The sequence below is a fragment of the Dendropsophus ebraccatus genome, unplaced genomic scaffold (assembly GCF_027789765.1).
Source record: "Dendropsophus ebraccatus isolate aDenEbr1 unplaced genomic scaffold, aDenEbr1.pat pat_scaffold_940_ctg1, whole genome shotgun sequence".
NCBI lineage: Eukaryota > Metazoa > Chordata > Amphibia > Anura > Hylidae > Dendropsophus > Dendropsophus ebraccatus.
In genome coordinates this window covers 21097-42612 of record NW_027210540.1, presented here as the reverse complement: position 1 = coordinate 42612, position 21516 = coordinate 21097, and the positions used below count along the sequence as shown (strand labels likewise).

The following is a 21516-nucleotide window of genomic DNA, read 5'->3' as shown; positions in this document are numbered from 1 at the left end:
TGTACACACTTTGTCACCTCAATACAATGAGCAGTGAAGTAAGTTCTATGCAGGATGCACTACATCTCCCAACTATACAGTGCAGTACACACAAGTTTAGGGGGGGGGGGCTTGATGGTGCTATCTGGTATGGGCAACAACTGTACACATTTTGTCACCCCAATACAATGAGCAGTGAAGTTCTATGCACTACAACTCCCAGTTATACAGTGCAATACACACTAGTTTAGGTGGTGCTCAGGCCCGGACTGGCCCTAGGGCAGTTCTGGCAAATGCCAGAGGGGCCGCCCCCTCCGTGGGCCGGTCTGGACCCCCTCCATACCCAGCTACTTCCTCCCCCAACTCCTGTAAACTCCTGATGCCGCCCAGCCAATCACACGGCCCTGCAGCATCAGGAGGTTACAGGCTGTCTTCTGACTCACAGTGCAGTGGGGTCTCCCGGGAAGCCCCACCCCCTGCTGCCCCTGCAGGCCCTGTCACTGACATGCAGAATGAGCAGACATCGGCTGTGCCTGCTCATTTACAAGTAAGTTCTGGGTCCTGCAGAGATAACATGACCTTCCCTGCAGAGATCACATGACCTCCCTTACTGAAGGCCCGGAGAACGGGGCAGCGTCTGTGTGTGACTCTCCTGCTCCCTGTCAGCAGCAGCAGCAGTCGGGACAGGGGAGGAACCATCATCATCATAAGCAGCAGCAGCAGCAGAGTGTGTGAGTAATGGAGGCACTGAGGGAGGTGTTATTTATGGGTTCTGACTAAATCACTACTGCACCCACAGACCACTACTACACCCACCATTATGCCCCCAGACCCCTACTACACCCACCATTATGCCCCCAGACCACTACTACACCCACCATTATGCCCCCAGACCACTACTATACCCACCATTATGTCCCCAGACCACTACTACACCCACCATTATGTCCCCAGACCACTATTACACCCACCATTATGCTCCGTAGACCACTACTACACCCACCATTATGTTCCTTAATCCACTACTACACCCACCATTATGTCCCCAGACCACTACTACACCCACCATTATGCCCCAGACCACTACTACACCCACCATTATGCCCCCAGACCACTACTACACCCATCATTATGCCCCAGACCACTACTACATCTATCATTATGGCCCCAGACAACTACTATACCCACCATTATTCACCCAGACCGCTACTACACTCACCATTATGTCCCCAGACCACTACTACACCCACGATTATGTCCCCAGACCACTACTATACCCACCATTATGCCCCCAGACCACTACTATACCCACCATTATGTCCCCAGACCACTACTATACCCATCATTATGCCCCCAGACCACTACTATACCCAGCATTATGCTTAATAAAACATCACCTGGAAGTGGCACAATTGCGCAGACAGAGGAAACCTTGTGGCAGCCGTGTAGCCCAGCAGACTAAACTGAACTGAATTAGCAGTGAGTGCACCGCCTGAAGCCGCACCTGCTGTACAGTCACGTGAACTGAGCACGACAGGAGGTCCTCTTGCGGTATGGGATTTAGACACTACCGTTCTGTATGGTTGTCAGCTCTGATCCAGCTCCTGTACAGGACTCTTATCAGGCCCATATATATATATATATATATATATATATATATATATATACAGGATCAGGGGCGTAGCTAGGATTTATGGGGCCCCATAGCAAAAAACTGTATGCCCCCCCCCTACACACTAATGTGTGTGTGTGTGTATATATTATATATGTGTGTGTGTATATATATTTTATATATATATATATATATATATATATATATATATATATATACACATACACACATACTGGGTGATGTGGCCAAAAAAAAAAATTCTCTTGTGGCCAGAGGCAGAATCCTATGGTTATATAATAGGTACAAGCAGCGCCGTATTTGCCACTAGGCACCCATGGTCCGGTGCCTAGGGCGGCACCCGCAGGGAACACTTTTTTTATTATTTAAAAAAAAAAAAACTCTGTAGGCACCGGCCCTCGGGTGCCTAGTCCGCGCCGGGAGGGGGGTTGACGGAGCGGCCGGGAGAAGGATGGGCAGGCAGGCTGGTTCCCTCCCCCCATGCAGCGCCGGGGTCCGGGGCAGGTGTTGAGCTTCCGGCACACACAGTGTGACAGAGGCCGGAAGCTCCCAGCTGCAGCCCCGCGGTCCCGGATCTTCTCTCCTGCTCGGCGGCGCTCACGTGATGTGACATCATCGCCGAACAGGAGAGAAGATCCGGGACCGCGGGGCTGCAGCTGGGAGCTTCCGGCCTCTGTCAGACTGTGTGTGCCGGAAGCTCAACACCTGCCCTGCACCCCGGACCTCGGACCCCGGCGCTGCATGGGGGAAGGGAACCAGCCTGCCTGCCCAGCCTCTCCCCTGCCCCCCAGCCTCAGCCTCTCCCCTGCCCCCCAGCCTCTCCCCTGCCCCCCAGCCTCAGCCTCTCCCCTGCCCCCCAGCCTCAGCCTCTCCCCTGCCCCCCAGCCTCTTCCCTTGCCCCCCAGCCTCAGCCTCTCCCCTGCCCCCAGCCTCAGCCTCTCCCCTGCCCCCCAGCCTCAGCCTCTCCCCCTACCCCCAGCCTCAGCCTCTCCCCTGCCCCCAGCCTCAGCCTCTCCCCCTACCCCCAGCCTCAGCCTCTCCCCTGCCCCCCAGCCTCAGCCTCTCCCCCTACCCCCAGCTTCTCCCCCTACCCCCAGCCTCAGCCTCTCCCCTGCCCCCCAGCCTCAGCCTCTCCCCCTACCCCCAGCCTCAGCCTCTCCCCTGCCCCCAGCCTCAGCCTCTCCCCTGCCCCCCAGCCTCAGCCTCTCCCCTGCCCCCCAGCCTCAGCCTCTCCCCCTAACCCCAGCCTCAGCCTCTCCCCCTACCCCCAGCCTCAGCCTCTCCCCCTACCCCCAGCCTCAGCCTCTCCCCTGCCCCCCAGCCTCAGCCTCTCCCCCTACCCCCAGCCTCTCCCCTGCCCCCAGCCTCAGCCTCTCCCCTGCCCCCCAGCCTCAGCCTCTCCCCCTACCCCCAGCCTCAGCCTCTCCCCTACCCCCAGCCTCAGCCTCTCCCCTGCCCCCCAGCCTCTCCCCTGCCCCCCAGCCTCAGCCTCTCCCCTGCCCCCCAGCCTCTCCCCCTACCCCCAGCCTCAGCCTCTCCCCCTGCCCCCCAGCCTCTCCCCTGCCCCCCAGCCTCAGCCTCTCCCCTGCCCCCCAGCCTCTCCCCTGCCCCCCAGCCTCTCCCTTGCCCCCCAGCCCCAGCCTCTCCCCCTACCCCCAGCTTCAGCCTCTCCCCTGTCCCCCAGCCTCAGCCTCTCCCCTAACCCCAGCCTCAGCCTCTCCCCTGCCCCCCCCAGCCTCAGCCTCTCCCCCTCCCCCAGCCTCAGCCTCTCCCCTGCCCCCCCAGCCTCAGCCTCTCCCCCTACCCCCAGCCTCTCCCCTGCCCCTAGCCTAAGCCTCTCCCCCTACCCCCAGCCTCAGCCTCTCCCCTGCCCCCCAGCCTCAGCCTCTCCCCCTACCCCCAGCCTCAGCCTCTCCCCTGCCTTCAGCCTCTCCCCCTGCCCCCCAGCCTCTCCCCTGCCACCCCAGCCTCTCCCCCTAACCCTCAGCCTCTCCCCTGCCCCACAGCCTCTCCCCCTAACCCTCAGCCTCTCCCCCTAACCCTCAGCCTCTCCCCTGCCCCCCCCAGCCTCTCCCCTGCCCCCCAGCCTCTCCCCTGCCCCCCAGCCTCTCCCCTGCCCCCCAGCATCTCCCCTGACCCCTCAGCCTCTCCACCTAACCCTCAGCCTCTCCCCCTGCCCCCCAGCCTCTCCCCCGGTCCCCAGCCTCTTCCCCCTGCATTCTCAGCCTCTCCCCTGACCCCCCCCCAGCCTCTCCCCTAACCCCCAGCCTCTCCCCCTAACCCCCAGCCTCTCCCCTGCCCCCCCAGCCTCTCCCCCTAACCCTCAGCCTCTCCCCTGCCCCCCAGCGTCTCCCCTGACCCCAGCGTCTCCCCTGACCCCTCAGCCTCTCCCCCCGGTCCTCAGCCTCTCCCCCCTGCATTCTCAGCCTCTCCCCTGACCCCCCAGCCTCTCCCCTAACCCTCAGCCTCTCCCCTGCCCCCCCAGCCTCTCCCCTGCCCCCTTAGCCTCTCCCCCTAACCCCCAGCCTCTCCCCTGCCCCCCAGCCTCTCCCCTGCCCCCCAGCCTCTCCCCCTAACCCTTAGCCTCTCCCCCTAACCCTCGGCCTCTCCCCTGCCCCACAGCCTCTCCACCTAACCTTCAGCCTCTCCCCTGCCCCCCAGCATCTCCCCTGACCCCAGACTCTCCCCCCTGCCCCCCAGACTCTCCCCCTGCCCCCCAGCCTCTCCACCTAACCCTCAGCCTCTCCCCTGCCCCCAGCGTCTCCCCTGCCCCCCCAACCCCTCCACCTAACCCTCAGCCTCTCCCCTGCCCCCCCAGCCTCTCCCCTGCCCCCAGCCTCTCCCCTGCCCCCCCCCCAGCTTTGCAGAGCCTGTGTACCATTGGGGTCTCAATGGGTCAGTGTATTGTTTGCGGTAGTGTACTGAAACAGCCCTGCGGTCACTACAGTACACTAACCCAAACTTTTAAACTAGGACCCAACTACAAGAGCTGCAGGCACTACAACTCCCAGCATATCCTGAGGGCTGTAGACTGTCAGTAAATGCTGGGAGTTGTAGTGCCTGCAGCTGTTGTAGTTGGGTCCTAGGTGCATTATACACTGGAGGCTTTGTGGGAGATCAGAATACAGAGATCTGTGGGGGCTCAGTGTAGGGAAGTGACCCCAGAACATCACTAATAGGGGATAGAACAAAAACATCTCCCCCTATCCCTATTAGTGCTGTTCTGGGGTCACGTCCCTACACTGAGCCCCCACAGATCTATGTATTCTGATCTCCCACAACGCCTCCAGGACCCAACTACAACAGCTGCAGGCACTACAACTCCCAGAACAGTCTGCAGCCCTCAGGATATGCTGGGAGTTGTAGTGCCTGCAGCTGCTGTAGTTGGGTCCTAGGTGCATCATACACTGGATGCTTTGTGGCATATCAGAATACATAGATCTGTGGGGGCTCAGTGCAGGGAAGTGACCCCAGAACATCACTAATAAGATATAGGGGGAGATGTTTTTGTTCTATCCCCTATTAGTGATGTTCTGGGGTCACTTCCCTACACTGAGCCCCCACAGATCTATGTATTCTTATGTGCCACAAAGCATCCAGTGTATGATGCACCTAGGATCCAACTACAACAGCTGCAGGCACTACAACTCCCAGCATGTACTGACAGTACAGAGCTGTGTGCAGTGTATATGTTGTATATGTCAGTGTACAGAGCTGTGTGGGGTGTATATGTTGTATATTACTGTGTACGGAGCTGTGTGCGGTGTATATGTTGTATACGTCTGTGTACAGAGCTGTGTGCAGTGTATATTGCTGTGTACAGAGCTTTGTGGGGCGTATATGTTGTGTATGTCAGTGTATATTGCTGTGTACAGAGCTGTGTGGGTTGTATATGTTGTATATTGCTGAGTACAGAGCTGTGTGCGGTGTATATGTCTGTATTTGTATAGTTTTGTACATTTCATATACTATGTATTTATGTGCTCTAGTATAGTTACTATCAATGTATCGTGAGAAGAAAAGCAGTGGAACGGCACTTCACCTTAAAAAGACTTCACCTTTATTTCATCGGACAATAAACAGTAGACAGCATCCGAGAGGCGCGCCCTCCCTGCCCACGCACGTTTCACTCCGTCAGGCGCTTTCTCAAGGCATGCAATGACCGCTGTTGGTACATTATTCTAGTTTGGGTTACTAATAGAGATGAGCGAATAATATTCAATCGAATAGCTATTTGATTGAATACTGCACTATTTGAAAGATTCGAGTTGGATCAAATATGTGATCGAATATTCAAATCTAAATTAACTTTACTAAAACAGCTGCATATGCTGTGCAGTCCTCACCCTTCTCCTGACCGTACTGATCAGTGAGATCAGAGCCCGGCAGAAGAGAAATCGGGAGGGGATATGCACGGCAACCTACTGAAAGACCTTCGGAAGCTGAAGTCACAGTCATGTGACTAATCACATTACTCTGATCCTACACTCCCGCAGGTCCTACAATGTATTATAACTAGGCAGCAGAGGTATGTGTGTTACAACATTGTGTGTGTGTCTGTGAATATGTTTGTACAGCTGAGTGTGTGTGTATGGGTGTGTATGATACAGCAGAGCTGAGAGTGTATGGGGCAGCAGAGCTGAGTGTGTATGATATAGTAGAGCTGAGTGTATGATACAGCAGAGCTGAGAGTGTATGGTGTAGCAGAGCTGAGTGTGTATGATACAGCAGAGCTGAGTGTGTATGGTACAGCAGAGCTGAGAGTGTATGGTGTAGCAGAGCTGAGTGTGTATGATACAGCAGAGCTGAGAGTGTATGGTGTAGCAGAGCTGAGTGTGTGTTGTGCATACAGCAGCTGTGCATGTGTAGATACAAGGCATTGTCATTTTAATAACCTTTGACCCCTTCAATGCATTATCCCCTTCATGACCTAAGACCACCAGGGAAGTTTAATTAGCATGAAATATTTTTTCCCCGTTTTCAGTGGTCCAAATCAGGGGTGCATCTTATAGACAGGTGCGTCTTATAAAGTGAAAAATACGGTAACTACTACAGGAAGCTTTATTATTGCCGGCAATACCTATTGCAGGTAATACAGCTGAATGTAATAATTAATACTTTGCTTTAATTAAAACAGCAAATGTTTCTTCTAATGATGCTATTTTTTATCACAATAGAAACATTAGAAGAAACATTTAGATTTATATGTCCGCTCAGCTGATTGCCTGAGCGGACATATAAAGAGCCGGTCCCTGTCACACTAAGCTCAGTGTGCCGAGGACCGGCGAAGAGAGAAGATAGAAGAAAGAAGAGAGAAGATAGAAGACATCGAAGGGTGAGTAGAAAGCTCTTCTCCCCCCTGCACTACACCCATCCCAGCAAGGAAGTGGAGTCACTTAACCCCTTCCTTGCTGGTATGGGTGCAGTCTGACATCAGTCTGGCCCCCAAGGGGTTAAGTGGGGACCCTTACTTAACCCCCTGGGGACTAGATTATTCAGTATGGCACACAAAGTGTTAAGGGGGATGCAATGCATCCTCCTTTAACCTCTTGGGTGCCAAACTGTAAGCACCGATCCGTAAAGATGCTGCATACTGTAAGGTGCACAACACCGCTCACAATGAAGGGTGTTGTGCTCCTGTTTGAGTGTTTTTTGTGTGTTTCTTCCTTTTTGTTTTTCAGATATCGGTATCCTGTGGATTACAGTGGATTCGATGGACTACGTCGATGACCAGCGGTTGTTGGGATTTTTTTTTTATAAAATGGTCAACAGGGGGTCTGGGGATATTTTTATTTGAATAAAAAATATTTTTCACTTGTGTAGTGTCTTTATTTCTTTACTTTATAGACTTAGTAGTGGAAGCCGTCTAATAGACGGAATCCATTACTAAGTCGGGGCCTAGTGTTAGCCGGTATAAAATGGCTAACACTAACCCCCCCATTATTACCCCAGTACCCAATGCCACCAGGGGTACTGGGAAGATCAGGGTGCCAGTGGTCCCGGAGCATCAAAATTGGCACTCCTAGACTTGGCGGCAGCAGACTGGTAATATTAAGGCTGGGGAGGGCCAAAAACAATGGCCTTTCCCACCCTGGTGTTACTAGGCTGCTGTTGCTTGGTTTTAAACCCGTCTGATTATGAAAATAGGGGGAACCCTACACGTTTTTTTTTTTTTAATTATTTATTTAAAAAAACATTTGCTGTTTTAATTAAAGTATTAATTATTACATTCAGCTGTATCACCGGCAATAGGTATTTCTGGCAATAATAGAGCTACCTGTAGTAGTTAGTATTTAATTAATAAAACACATTTTCATTCTAATAAAGTTATTTTCGTTCAATAGCTTAATTAAAACGAATACATATTTTTGCAATTAAATATACTGTGAATAAATAAATAAATATACATATTTATATATTTATTTTTTTTATTAACAGTATATTTAATTGCATGGATTCATTTTAATTAATCTATTGAACAACAAAAATAACTTTTTTTGGAGGAAACTTTGTTTTATTAATTAAATATTAACTATTACAGGGATCAGCATTATTGCCGGCAATTGCTAATTGTCGGTAATACCGTGCCCTGTTATACTGATTTCCTGCTTTCCCAGATGCATTCCAGAGGTGTTTGCATCACTTTCTAAAGATGTCTTGGACTTCGTGACCTCCAATTCGTCGAATCTTGATTTTCAGGTCCCAAGGATTTTTCTCCCATAGACTATACTAGGATTCGATATTCGAATATTGGGAGCTTTTCAAATCGATTCCAATCGAATCGAATATTTCACTATTTGCTTATCTCTAGTTACTAGTTGGCCTTTGACTGTGTTTTTAATTGAAAAGTCTTTTGAATTTAATAGTAAAAACGGAGAATGGTGTGAAAAAAGAAAAACTGTGTGTGAACAACTAAAAAATAATGTCCGCTGTTTGCAAAAGACCAAAAATAATTGTCATGATCATAATTTTGATGTCCGCACAGACCTCCGTCATTTTATTCACTGTGTGCATTGGACATTTGTCATTTTATTAACATCAATGCATTGCATTTAAGTCAGTTAAATTACAGCAATAGCTGACTTTTTTTAAATACAAAAAAAACGCCTTTTCTCTCTTTTTTTTTTTTTTGCTATTTTTATAGGATTGTGCGATTTATTGTGAGAATAAAAAAATATATTTACTTACTTGTTAAGAAAATAACAAACATGATGGCAAAGTCATGAACGAGAAACTGATTATTCCCAAAGATGTTTCGTTGCTGGAAGACACAAATGCATGATGATTTTATCCTTAAATATATTTGCATTACATAAATATTTATGAAAACAACATGATCAATGTAGAGATATTTAGTTCAAACTGTAAAAATAGTTACCCAGTATAAGAGTAAAGTGTTGATATATTCAATTAATCCAAACATGGACATGTATTTAAACATGCAGAAAGATGTAACAAGGGCTGCCCGTCCTTCCCTGGAGAACAGAAAGAATAAAGCTAGGGTCAAGCTTGTGATATGTCCACATGCCACAAATATACAACAGATGTACGAGGGTTATCCTAAGATTTCTGACACATATTTGACTTTCTATTTCAGCTGTTTTGGATATAGATTAACCCCATTAATGGAGCAGTGCAGAATGACTGATATGACACCTATGGAGATGGCTTTTATATACTATCCAAAATTCATCCAAATATTACTCTTTAATGAAATGTGTACAGTATATATAGAAAAATAGAAGATTGTCAGCAGAAAAACACCACTGGGTCCATCTAGTCTGCTCTTTTAGTATTTTCCTTCATATTATGTTAGGATAAATATATATTTTGATCCCAGGCGTGTTTAAATTCTGTTATTTTAGATTTACCAACTGCATCTGCTGGACGTTTGTTCCAAGCATCTACTACTTTCAGTAAAGTACATTTTGTTCTGATCTTTCTGCCAACTATCCTTCGATTGTGTCCTCTTGTTCTTGAGTTCAGTTTTTTCTTCTAAAAACACTTCCCTCAACCTTTTTTAGTCCTTTAACATACTTAAAGGTTTCGATCATGTCCCCCTTTCCCTTCTTTCCTCCAGACTTTACAAATTCAAATCCTTAGGTCTTTCCTGATATGTTTTATGCCTGCCTGCCTCCACCATGTATCAATATCCATTTTTAGGTGAGGTCTCCAGAACTGGACACAGTATTCCAGATGAGGTCTCACTAGAGCCCTATACAGCGGGATCACAATCTCCCTCTTCCTACTGGTTATACCTCTAACTACAGTATACAGCCAAGCATTCAATTTGCTTTCCCTACCGCCTGGTTGCACTGATAACTCATTTTAAGGCTGTCAGAAATCACTACCCCTAAATCCTTTTCCTCTGCAATGTTTGCCAACACAGAACTACCGATATAATACTCGAATAGAAGATTCCTCCCCCCCAAGTGCAATATTGTTCATTATTTGGTCATCCATTATGTTCTTTAGAATAGCTTCCATCATTTTTACTACCACAGATGTCAGTGAACTGGCCTGTAGTTACTGGGCCCTTCTTGTGGATGGGTATAACATTGGCCGTTCTCCAATCATTAGGAACACCTCCTGCTAGGAGGGATTTGTTACACAGATCCATCAGGGGGGCAGCAATCACAGATCCGAGTTCTTTATGAACCCTGGGGTGGAAACCATCTGGATTAGGGATGGTCCGAACCTGCCGAGGTTCGGGTTCGTACAAACCTGAACTCTCGGCAATGATTCCCGCTGTCTTTCACCTCCGTGGAGAGGGTGGATACAGCCGGAGGACCACCTGGAAAACTGGGATAAAGCCTATGGCTATGGCTGTATCCCAGTTTTCCAGGCGGTCCTCCAGCTGTATCCACCCGCTGCACAGAGCGGGCAGCGGGAATCATTGCCGAGAGTTCAGGTTCGTACAAACCCAAACCTCGGCAGGTTCGGACCATCCCTAATCTAAACCCATCGCCTTATTCAACTTTAAATGGGCAAGTTCCACTGCAACTTCAGCCTCTGAAAACACTGGAACTAAACACATACAAATGGAGCCAATGCTGTGTCCAACCATACTGTGATTGTGAAGGCCTCCTTTTGAAAACACCAAGCAGAAGTAGCGATTTAAATATTCAGCAACCGCCTTATCTATGTCAATAAACATATTCTCCCCATTACTTATTTTTTTTTTAATTCTTTATTTCTTTCATTTTCAATTATAAAACAGTAATAAAAAAATAATACATAATTCATTACTAAAGGACAAGGTGGTGGGGGAGGGAGTCAAGATAAATTAACATTCATAAATTCATTTTAACATAATCAGGCTCGCTCCCAACCCCCCAACCCCTGCCAGCTAGATCCTTATTACCACTTTCTCCATTTTTTAGTAAACTTTGCAATTCCTTCTTTTTTTGTTTGAAACCACACCATCTCATATGTCTTAATAGTATGTACATAATTTAGCCATTCAGATTTGGAGAGGACCTCAGCAGAAAACCAATGATTTAGAATTTTCAGACGTGCGTAAAACAATAGCTTAATTATCAGGTATCGGTTCTCCTTTATTGTTGTTGTGTCGCCCAAAATAGCTACAAAAGGGTTTCGGGGGATTAGGCAGTTAAGTTTTACGTCTATTTCATCAAAAATTTCACACCAATAATTATATATCGGGGTGCATAACCAGAACATATGGATCAGATCAGCTTTATCAGAACCACATCTAGGGCAGGTAGATTTGTCCCTAATCCCCATTTTGAACAGCTGCATGGGAGAATAATAACCCAGATGAATAATACGGAACTGGATTAATTTATGAGATTCATTAAGAGAAACTTTATCCATGTTCCCCAAAATATATTCCCACTGCTGTGCCTCTAACTGGCCCATTATTTTACCCCATCTAGATGATCTCATACCACTCCTCACCAGTGCTCCTATGTTAATCAGTGTTTTATACACAAACGACACCCTTTTCTTATTCATATCAAAATCTAACAGTGCTTGGAACAAAGGTGAACAAACAACCAAGAATAGCTTATCATTAAGGGATTTCTCCCTAGCATGCAATAGCTGATTATAAAAAAACAAGTGCTTATCCATCAAATCATAAGTATCTTTAAGCTCCTGGAAAGGGAGTAATCTACCGTCAGAAAACAGCTGCTCGACTCTAAAGACACCTCTATTCTTCCAGAAAGCCCTATTACAGATTATGCCAAATTCAGGGAAGTAGTGGTTGTGACAACATCGGAGTGAAATTTAAACTACCCTCTATCTCACACCAACATTTAATCGCATTCCAAACCTTGTGAATTAGTAAACACAGTGACGAGTTCTTGAAGTGGCCTAGACAGAGCGATCCCGACTCCAAAAACTCGTACCAATTCCCAAACATACTTCTATCTAATAGTAACTCATAAACAGTTATCTTCACCCCCTTCGTGATATTTGCAAAGTGAGAAGCAAGAAAATACAAACGCAAATTAGGAAGAGCAAACCCTCCTTTATTTTTAGGTGCGGCAAAAACTGAATATTTATTCGAACCCTCTTTCGTCCCCATATCAAATCCCCTAACATACACTCTATTTTTTTTTAACCACGTGGAGCTAATCTAGATGGGGGAGGCCATAAAGAAAAACAAGAGTTGGGGAAGAATAACAATTTTTACCACCAATGTTCTATCAGCCATAGAAATCGGGAGGCTTTTCCAGGTCTTGATTCTTTGCGCCAACTTACTAGCAAAAGGAATCAAGTTGCTACTCATAAAATCAGTGGCCTCTTTTGTGACCTAGATGCCAAGATACTTCATATGGTCAGAGGGCTTAAGAATTTTTAGCTGCCCAATGGGGAGAGCTATCTCCTTATCCAAGGGGAGGAGGCAGGATTTCTCCCAATTGATACTAAGACCCGATAAACAACCTATTTTTTCTAGATTCTCTATAATCCATGGAATCACCTTCTCAGGCTGTCTTATAAACATCAGGATATCGTCTGCGTATAGTAATATTTTGGAAAAAACACTTTCTTTACCGAAGCCCTCATAACCCTGATACTGTCTAGCCCAGGCTGCTAACGGCTCCACATATAAGGCAAACAGTAATGGGGATAGAGGACATCCCTGCCTCGTCCCCCTCGCAAGAGGAAAGGCAGAAGAAGATGATCCATTCAAAATAATTCTAGCTACAGGAGAATTATATAAAGTCTTTATCCATCCCAAAAACCGCCCACCTAGGCCCATTCTTTCAAGAGCAAACCCCAGGAATTCCCACTCCACCCTGTCAAAGGCCTTAGAGGCATCCAAGGACAGGATGGAGCGGGCTCCCGGGCTGCTGAGTTGAATATTGGCATACACTTTCCTTATATTGTCATGTCAGACCAGGCATAATGCCACACTGTTCCCTCCCCACGACCGACGCCACAACCTTCCCCAGACGCCCAGCCAAGACCTTGGCAAAAATCTTGACTTCGATGTTGAGGAGGAAAATGGGTCTGTAAGAGCCAAGATCTAGCCAAGATCCAAGTTCCTTACCCTTTTTCGGAATTAAAACAATGTATGCCTCCTTCATAGATTGCGGAAGGGTGCCCCTTTTACAGGATTCATTTAAGACTCGAAGTAATATAGGCAAGAGAGCACCCGCCACCTTCTTATAAAAGAGAAAGGGGAGACCATCAGCACCCGGTGCAGAATTCCCCTGGAAGGAACTTAAGGCTATCTCCAAGTCCTCTATAGTAATATCCTCGTTTAAAATATTAATCTGATCAGTGGAGAGTATCAGAAGGGAAATCCCTGAGAAAATTCCTGCAATCTCCCTCCCCCCCCCCCCCCCCGATAATAATCTATGTTGGCCCATAAAAAATAATTTGTGCTGAGCTTTCTGTCTTAACCAATCCCCCATTTCGTCCTGCGCATCTCTCAGATTCTCAGATTACATTACTTAATTTATTAATGCTGCAGCTATTCTTTTTCTTCTTTCTGTCACTTATATATCTAAAGAAGGTTTTATTTCCCTCCTTAACAGATTTTGCCAATTATAATCAAAGCATTTATAATCTGCTTTGCCTCCTTTTGTATAATGTTATATATCTCTCTGTCATCTACATTTCCAGTCTCTTTATACTTCCTATAGGCTGCCAGAATAGCCAGAATTCTGCTCCACACTGACGAAGGGCAAATACCCCAAAATAGCTGTCTGTGGATGGATGCCTGCCTTGGTAAACCCTTGTTATGTCGCAACACTCGCAGCAGAGTTAGACTTTGATACAAAAGGGGCCACCCTGGTATTTCCCTGGTATTTTATGCTCCAATACTCACAACCGAGATGACTTAAGGGCTATGTATTGGGGGGGGGGGGGGGGGGTTTGGTGATCTCCCCCCGGGAGGCACCCCTTGGCAATAAGTTTTCCTCCTTGGAGGGATATCTGGCTATTCCTGAGTTTTAAGACTCCCCACTGAGGCTGGAAGTTATTAGACATTTATTAAGACTGAATCCTTTATTAACCTCTATAACCCTTTATTACCTCTACCCTCTTCATCAGATTTGATACTTATCTGATGAAGAGGTTGTGCCTTAAATCGCATAATTCTTGCAATAAAGTTTCTGATTTTACATCCCACCACTACCTCCCATCATTTAAGGAGGAAGTTCATTGGATGCTGTCATGCGCCACCAAAGTCCCGTACCTTTTGCACGGCGTTACCTCTAGAGGTGATACCTGAAGCCGTGGGATTCCATGATATGTCCGAAGGCCAGAGGGATAGATTAGAAGAGAAGAGGCCTGAGTACAGAGCTTGGGGGACCAACACATATAAAACATAATGGGATGAGGAGAGGAGGTGGTGTGGGAGTGGGAGACACTAAAAGTGCGGTTGGAGAGGTAAGTGGAGATCCAGGAGAGGGCTGAGAAAGTGACGCCAGGAAAGAATTTGTAAGAGGAGAAAATGGTCAACTGTGTCGAAGACAGAAGATAGGTCAAGGAGAAGGAGCACAGAGTATTGGCCTATATATTACACTATTCTCTAATGTCAGATAAGAAATACTTTTCACTATTTCCCCAATTTACAGTTACATTCCAAATATTAGTAATTATAGTTACATCATTACTGTTATGTAATTAGTATAGCTGGATTAAAGACACATGTCCTGGCTGTACACCAGGAGTGTTATATTAAGACCAGGAAGAAGGGTAGGTGGAGGTGTCATTTGTCTTATCTCCCTAGGGCACAAAAATGCCTTGGCTCAATAGTGACTGAAGTAGGGGAAAGTAATGTGCCTTTGTTTATTATTAAATAATACAGTCATTAAAATACCAACATGAGTCATAGGATGACTTGTTAAAAATGGGTTGGCTTACTTGAGTAATTCTGGTACACACTGAATATTAGTGACATGAGAGTTAAAAGGTGCAGCCACTGAGGCTTCTTGTACAGACAAAGAAATTCCAGCATTGGCCATTTTAAGAGCCTAAAAGTAAAGAAAAATTTTTATTTTTCACATAAATGACTATTCCTGACTATCCCACCCCACTAAAATAAGTAATTACTTAAGTTCTAACTTAGTTATGGTGGTATATTAGAAATGTGTTTAACCTGCACAATCCTCTCCCATATGCATAAGTTTGCAAACATTCATTCATCAAGATTTACTGCGAATCGCGCTGTCAATTTGCCTCGTTCTGCAAAGCGAATACCGGTTGATTCGTTAAGGAATGGCGGCTGCACATGCTGTCTGGAGTGTCATGGGAAGTGGCCTGGTGATGTCACCATAAAGAGTGCACAGGACTGCCATAGCCAATTGCTGGTCATATGCAACAACAAGCAAGTACATGTAACTGCTGGGCCGGACCAATAAGTATGCTTATTTTTAAATTTTCCTCCCTAATCCCAAACATTGGAAATTGTTTACAAGCCAGGAATACCTGTTTAAAAACAAATATAGATTTTTGCATAGTACACTTACCGCACAGTCATTAGCTCCATCTCCACACATCCCCACATAGTAGCTACAAAATACAGATTATATATTAACCTTAAACTATATTAAGATTTACATTGCCATAGTCTAACATACACAAGTCACAGGCACAAAAGAGCTAACCAAGGTAAGTACATTATGACTATATTACATTGTCTTGTATCAATATTAATGAATCATGTAATTTTATTATAATAAATCTATAAATTAGAAAAAGCTATGTACTATCTATCTATCTATCTATTTCATATAGGCTATGTTCACACAACGTTTTTTCAGCCCAGTTTAAAATGACATTTTGAGTCTAAAATAACGGACGTCACTTAGCTGTCTGGCCTCCCCTTAGTGTAATCACGGCTGTTGGCACATTATTCTAGTTTGAGCTACTAATTGCCCTTTGGACGTGGCTTAAAGGGGTGCCCCAGTGTGGGGGCACTTTTTTGGGGGGACCGGGGAGGAGGTGGCTGAAATAAAAGACGTCCACTTACCTCCCCGGTTCCAGCGGCGAGTCCCACATCATGGCGCTCCGGTCCCCAGTTCCCGGCCGCTTCCGGTGTCTGACGCCGCCCGAGACTCTACGTCTCAGGGCCGCTCAGCCACTCAGTGAAGGAGGCGGGATCTGAGCGGACTTCAAACGGATCCCGCCTCCTTCCCTGAGTGGCTGAGCGGACCTGAGACGTCACGTCTCAGGCCCGCGTCAGACACCCGGAAGCGGCCGGGAACCGGGCACCGGAGCGCCGTGATGCGGGACCTGCCGCTGGAACTGGGGAGGTAAGGGGACGTCTTTTATTTCAGCCACCTCCTCCCCGGTCCCCCCCAAAAAAGTGCCCCCCCCGCCGGAGCACACCTTTAATTTAAAAGTTCATTGAATTTAATCGTAAAAACTGAGAAAGAATTGTGAAAAAAGAAAAACTGTGTGTGAACAACTAATAAAAAACGTCCGCTGTTTGCAAAAGACGACACACACCCCTCTCACTGGAGATGCCAGGGTTACACATCCATCAGGTGTCCGGGGTTACACATCCATCAGGTAAATCCACTTTAATATGACCCATGGATAGACCGACGCTTTCACGGGGTAGCTGGTGCTGTGGTCCGTATTTTGAACGAGTATCCACGGGTACCGGGCCAGGGCTGAAGTACTGGAGGTGGGCCAGCCTGCCCCCAGTGGGTGGAAACCCCTGCCCCTCTATGATGCAGCTACATTGATTCTAATGTAGCCGCATCATAGAGGGGAGGAAATTTACTCCCACTGGAGTCTCTGCTACACGGCTGCCTCAGCTTTGCTACGTAGTGCGGGCTTTGTCTCTGCTACATGGCTGCCTCAGCTCTGCTACATAGTGCGGGTGCCAGCTCTGCTACATGGCTGACTCAGTCGCTCTTAAAGGGTAGGTATCCACGTCGCTCTTAAAGGGACAGTACCCAAGTCGTCTTAAAGGGACGGTACCCAAGTTAACCTAATGGGATGGTACCCAAGTCACTCTTAAAGGGACAGTACCCAAGTCTCTCTTAAAGGGACGGTACCTAAGTCTCTCTTAAAGGGACGGTACCCAAGTCGCTCTTAAAGTGACGGTACCCAAGTCGCTCTTAAAGGGACGGTACCCAAGTCTCTCTTAAAGGGACGGAACCTAAGTCACTCTTAAAGGGACAGTACTCAAGTCACTCTTAAAGGGACAGAACCCAAGTCGCTCTTTAGGAACGGTACCCAAGTCGCTCTTAAATGGACGATACCTAAGTCGCTGTTAAAGGGACGGTACCCAAGTTGCTCTTAAAGGGACGGTATCCAAGTCGCTCTTAAAGTGACTGCACCAAAGTTGCTTTTAAAGGGACGGTACCCAAGTCGCTCTTAAAGGCGATCAAGGGTTAAAGTTTCTCTTAAAAGGAAGTCACTGTTTTCAAGCACTATGTATTTCCCTTGAAATGCAAATCTAGTTTACCTTTGTTAGTCATATCCTGGGCACATTCCTCTCTAAGACAACATAACTAAAACCACCCTTCTCCTTACTGTAAAATGGTGGTAAAATGTTTGTATGCACAAGAACACTTACTCAAGCTTTCGAAAATCATCTATAATTGCTGCTTTCTGGCCAGGGGACATTCTTGCAAAAACTGTGCCATTCATCAATAACTGGGGAAAAACAAAGGAAATATTAGTTGTTTTTTTTTTTTAGCTATCATTAAAACATGCTAAAATAATAGACAAACATTGTCAACATATAGAGGATAAATGGCGGGCATAGACTCTAAGGTACCTATTTTATCATATTCCTCTTTTATGTGAATATATGATATGTACTGTTGGGAGCAGTAAAGAGGTGCGCTTAGTATAACTTGTACATTATTTTGACCTATTTTGATCATAAACATGCAAATGAAACAACCGGTTTCCTTAATTATAGCCTTGTCCCATTATTCTGACATTTTGACAAGGGCAGGTATGTTTAAGCTGTTAGACTGGTGTAGCCAAAATTATGCCATAACACCACTGTAAACAAAGACAAGGGAGGCGATCAAGCAGGCAAAATCTTATATATATATATATATATAGCATTGTGTCTGATTTTTAAATTTCCCACTTACTTTTGGTAACAGATAAGTGAAGTGTTTTTCTAGATTTTCATAGGTCTTCCCACTCATTGAAAAATGATAATCATTATCAGCAATAGTTTGTGTTTTGCCATCAAAACCATCTTCAAAACTGATGGGCGTTTCCTAGTAACACAATTTGTGATTAGATAAATGTTTCTCTACTGCATAATATTTTATAAAAAATTATCTGCTAGTATTTTTATTTCCAGTTTAATTTACACAATTTGGGGGAGCTTTATCAAACACAGTGTAAAGTGAAACTGGCTCAGTTGCCCCTAGTGACCAACCAGATTCCAAAGAGCCTGTGAGGAATGAAGAGTGGAATCTGATTGGTTGCTAGGGGTTGCTAGGGTTTTACTTTACACCATGTTTGATTAATCTCCCCCTTTATCTCTTTATTTAAAATTACATAATGTATATTTTACTGTATAATTGTGCTGTAGAACTAGTTATACTGGACAATTTAAAGTGTACCTTTCAATTCACATCACTTTTCAGGATAAGCTGTATATATGTGTACATGGAGAGTAGTGCTATTTTCATTATATAACTTGTATATGGCATTTTCCTCAAATTTCTGCTTTGCAGGCTTAATTTCTCATTTTTAGTTGTATGAGCTAGTAGATAATGCCTAGTTTGCATGAAGGCGGCCATACGCTGCACTCACAGCATCATCAGCATGGAGGATATTATAGAGCGGAACCGAGCAGTATAAGCTACAGTATAAATGAAGCCCTGGGTTGAGAACCAATACTCACAGTAAACTTGTGTGGTATCCTTGTAGCCTGTGGTTGTCTTTGACTCTGTCAGGATTGTATCTTTGCGGAGCTCTGCGGCCGAGAAGCTGATTTTCTGGTATTATTCTGTTTCTGTGTTTTGTTTTGCAGTGTCTGAACACTGGTTTATCTGCTCTCTTGGTTTGGTGGACACACTCGACTTCACCTGCAGAATTCTTTCTGCCCATGTCATGGTTAATCTGTGTTTTGGTCCAGCTGTGACTGAGAGGTTTCCCTGCCAGTGGATGTGTTTGTTCTCAGGTGTTCTCAGGTGTCCTGGCCTCTTATATAACTAACCCCAGTCTGTGCACTTATTGCTGGTTATTGACTTTGTCTCTGCCTGCTCTTGTCTTCTGTCTATTTGCATCTCCTGATCTTTGCCTTTGTATCTTTGACCTCTATTGCTTGCCACCTGCTCCTGACCATATTGCCTGTACTTTGACTACTTTGACCTATTGGATTCTGATTTTGTACTTTCGCTGCCCGATTGTTATGACCCGAACTGTTTACTATTCTTTATTGTGTTTGTTTGTTTGCCTGTCTTGTCCTCTGTGTACCTATACTAGTCTAGGGAACGTCTTTGTGGTTGTCCGCGGCTGCCTAGGGCCATTTGAGGCAAGTAGGTAGGGACAGTTGGTGGATTCAGGGCTTACTGTCTTGTCTTGTCCCTGCCGCCCGGTTCCTGACAGACTCTTTCCAATCACTCCCCTTTCCACCTCCCTTCTCACCCCCTTCTCCTTCCATTGACATTTATGGGCATCATGCAACCTGATCATAAAGCTGCTAGACATTCTTGTAAAGTAAACATATAATTGACCTAATTTTCTGATTGATTGAAAGTTTAGGTGTGGGGAGTTGGCAATAAGGTAGCATGATAAGAGAAAGAAGCAGGAAAGCACATTTATTGAAATGAAAGTGCCTGGCTGCACTGAAGTGTTTAAAACATAGTAGGCAACATAAAAACATGGTAATACCTGTAATTTATTATTTTTTCCATTCTGTGGATATTCCAAAAGTTTCCAAGTGACAGAAGCTGGGGAACTGCTATTAGGTCCTTGAGCCTCCACCAAGATCACTTTGCTGCTCTCAGGAATCATTCCACAGTTCTTTGCAACTGTGGTTGCTGTTTGTATGTTGTCACCTATAAAGAAAATATCCAACATTAAAAGGGTAATTATTATTTTCCAAAATGTTGATGTATTGCTTGGAAATGCCATCATTTTATGATTGGTGGTGTCTTGCTCCTCAATCAGTCTGGAACATAAATATCAACAGCACAGATGTACCCTCATCCCCCCGTGTCCTCTACTGAGCCTGTGTATGCCTAGGGAGAAAATTGAGGGCAGGGTCATAGTCACATGATCCTCCATACTCTGCCATTTTATGGACAGAATCAACTAAGAGCAGGACAACACAGCCTGGGGGAGGGGAGTAGTTACACACCTGGGTTCCAACACTCCCTCTAATCAGCTATTTAGCACCTGCATTGCACAGTAAATGGAGCAGTTGCACTGTGTAGCTAAGATGCATTAACCAGTCCCAGCCGCATAGCTACCAGCAGCAATATGAATGTGCTAAATCCTAGTACATAAAACATAGCTAGCATCGTTTTCATAGCTCATTTTTTTCCTGGTAATTCCTGCACCTATGTTCTTATTTATATTTGAATTTCAATTAAATATTGAATTACTAATTTTTTTTTATTGTAGCTCCTTCCTTTCATTGGTCCACACCTGTGATCATGACAGTCCTAATGTTGGCAGCAATCAGTTCCTCTAGGATAGGCTTAGTCTCTGGTTTGAGACGATTTTCTAATATAAGCAAACCAAGGAAATCCATGTCACGTTCAACTTCTTCCCTGTAAAGAAACTAACTCACATTAGAAATTAACTCACATTATATTTCAGCTTTATAAATGTATTAAATTAAATGAAATTGCTGTAATGATGCATTTATGGGTTTCTTGTATCCTGTAAGGTGCAATGAATGTATAGTTTCTAGCTTCATTGCTAACAATTTAGTATAGTGCATAAATGGGATCTTAACCCCTTTCCTCTGCAGCCTGTCTTGGCCTTAAAGGAGAACTTCGTCGAAAATCTATTTTTTAATATGTTATTATATTAAAAAAGTTAGATAAATTCCTAATGTACACTAATTATGGGAAATGCACATATAGTTCAGTTTAAAAAAAAAAAAAAAAAAAAAAAAGTGATGTCATGACCCCATGGCTATACCTAAAGGGTCCAGCAGGGGGCACAGTAAATGTAAAATAATATGTAGAAGTATAGAAGTAGAAGTCTATGTAGAATTCTATGTAGAAAATGTATGTAGTGGAATCATCCCTGTCCCCCCTTCCCGTGCTGCCTAGTGCCCGTACATCTCTCTCTCTCCCTGTGCTGCCCAGTGCTCGTACCTTCCCCCTTTCACATGCTACCTGGTGCCAGTCTGCTCATCTCCCTCGCTCCCATTCCATGCTGCCCGGTGCCATGCAGCGGTTTGAGCACTCCTTATCTGCTGCTCACCCAGCTGCACGGCACTAGGCAGCATGGGACAAGGAGATGCACTGGCACTGGGCAGC

At 45.6% G+C, this 21516-nt stretch overlaps 1 protein-coding gene across 1 annotated transcript in view; it reads right to left on the bottom strand.

The window, feature by feature from the left end:
- Positions 1-20797, bottom strand: part of LOC138781140 (probable cation-transporting ATPase 13A4) — a 34377-nt gene extending 13580 nt beyond the window's left edge. Inside the window, exons 1-8 of the mRNA XM_069956768.1 lie at positions 20672-20797; positions 19913-20079; positions 18154-18285; positions 17622-17701; positions 15559-15601; positions 14954-15063; positions 8988-9084; positions 8798-8870 (exon numbers count right to left, since the gene is read on the bottom strand). Coding sequence (XP_069812869.1) covers positions 8798-8870; positions 8988-9084; positions 14954-15063; positions 15559-15601; positions 17622-17701; positions 18154-18285; positions 19913-20079; positions 20672-20777 — 808 coding nt within the window. The 5' untranslated portion in view covers positions 20778-20797. The remainder of the gene's footprint in view (positions 1-8797; positions 8871-8987; positions 9085-14953; positions 15064-15558; positions 15602-17621; positions 17702-18153; positions 18286-19912; positions 20080-20671) is intronic.
- Positions 20798-21516: the final 719 nt, after the last annotated feature.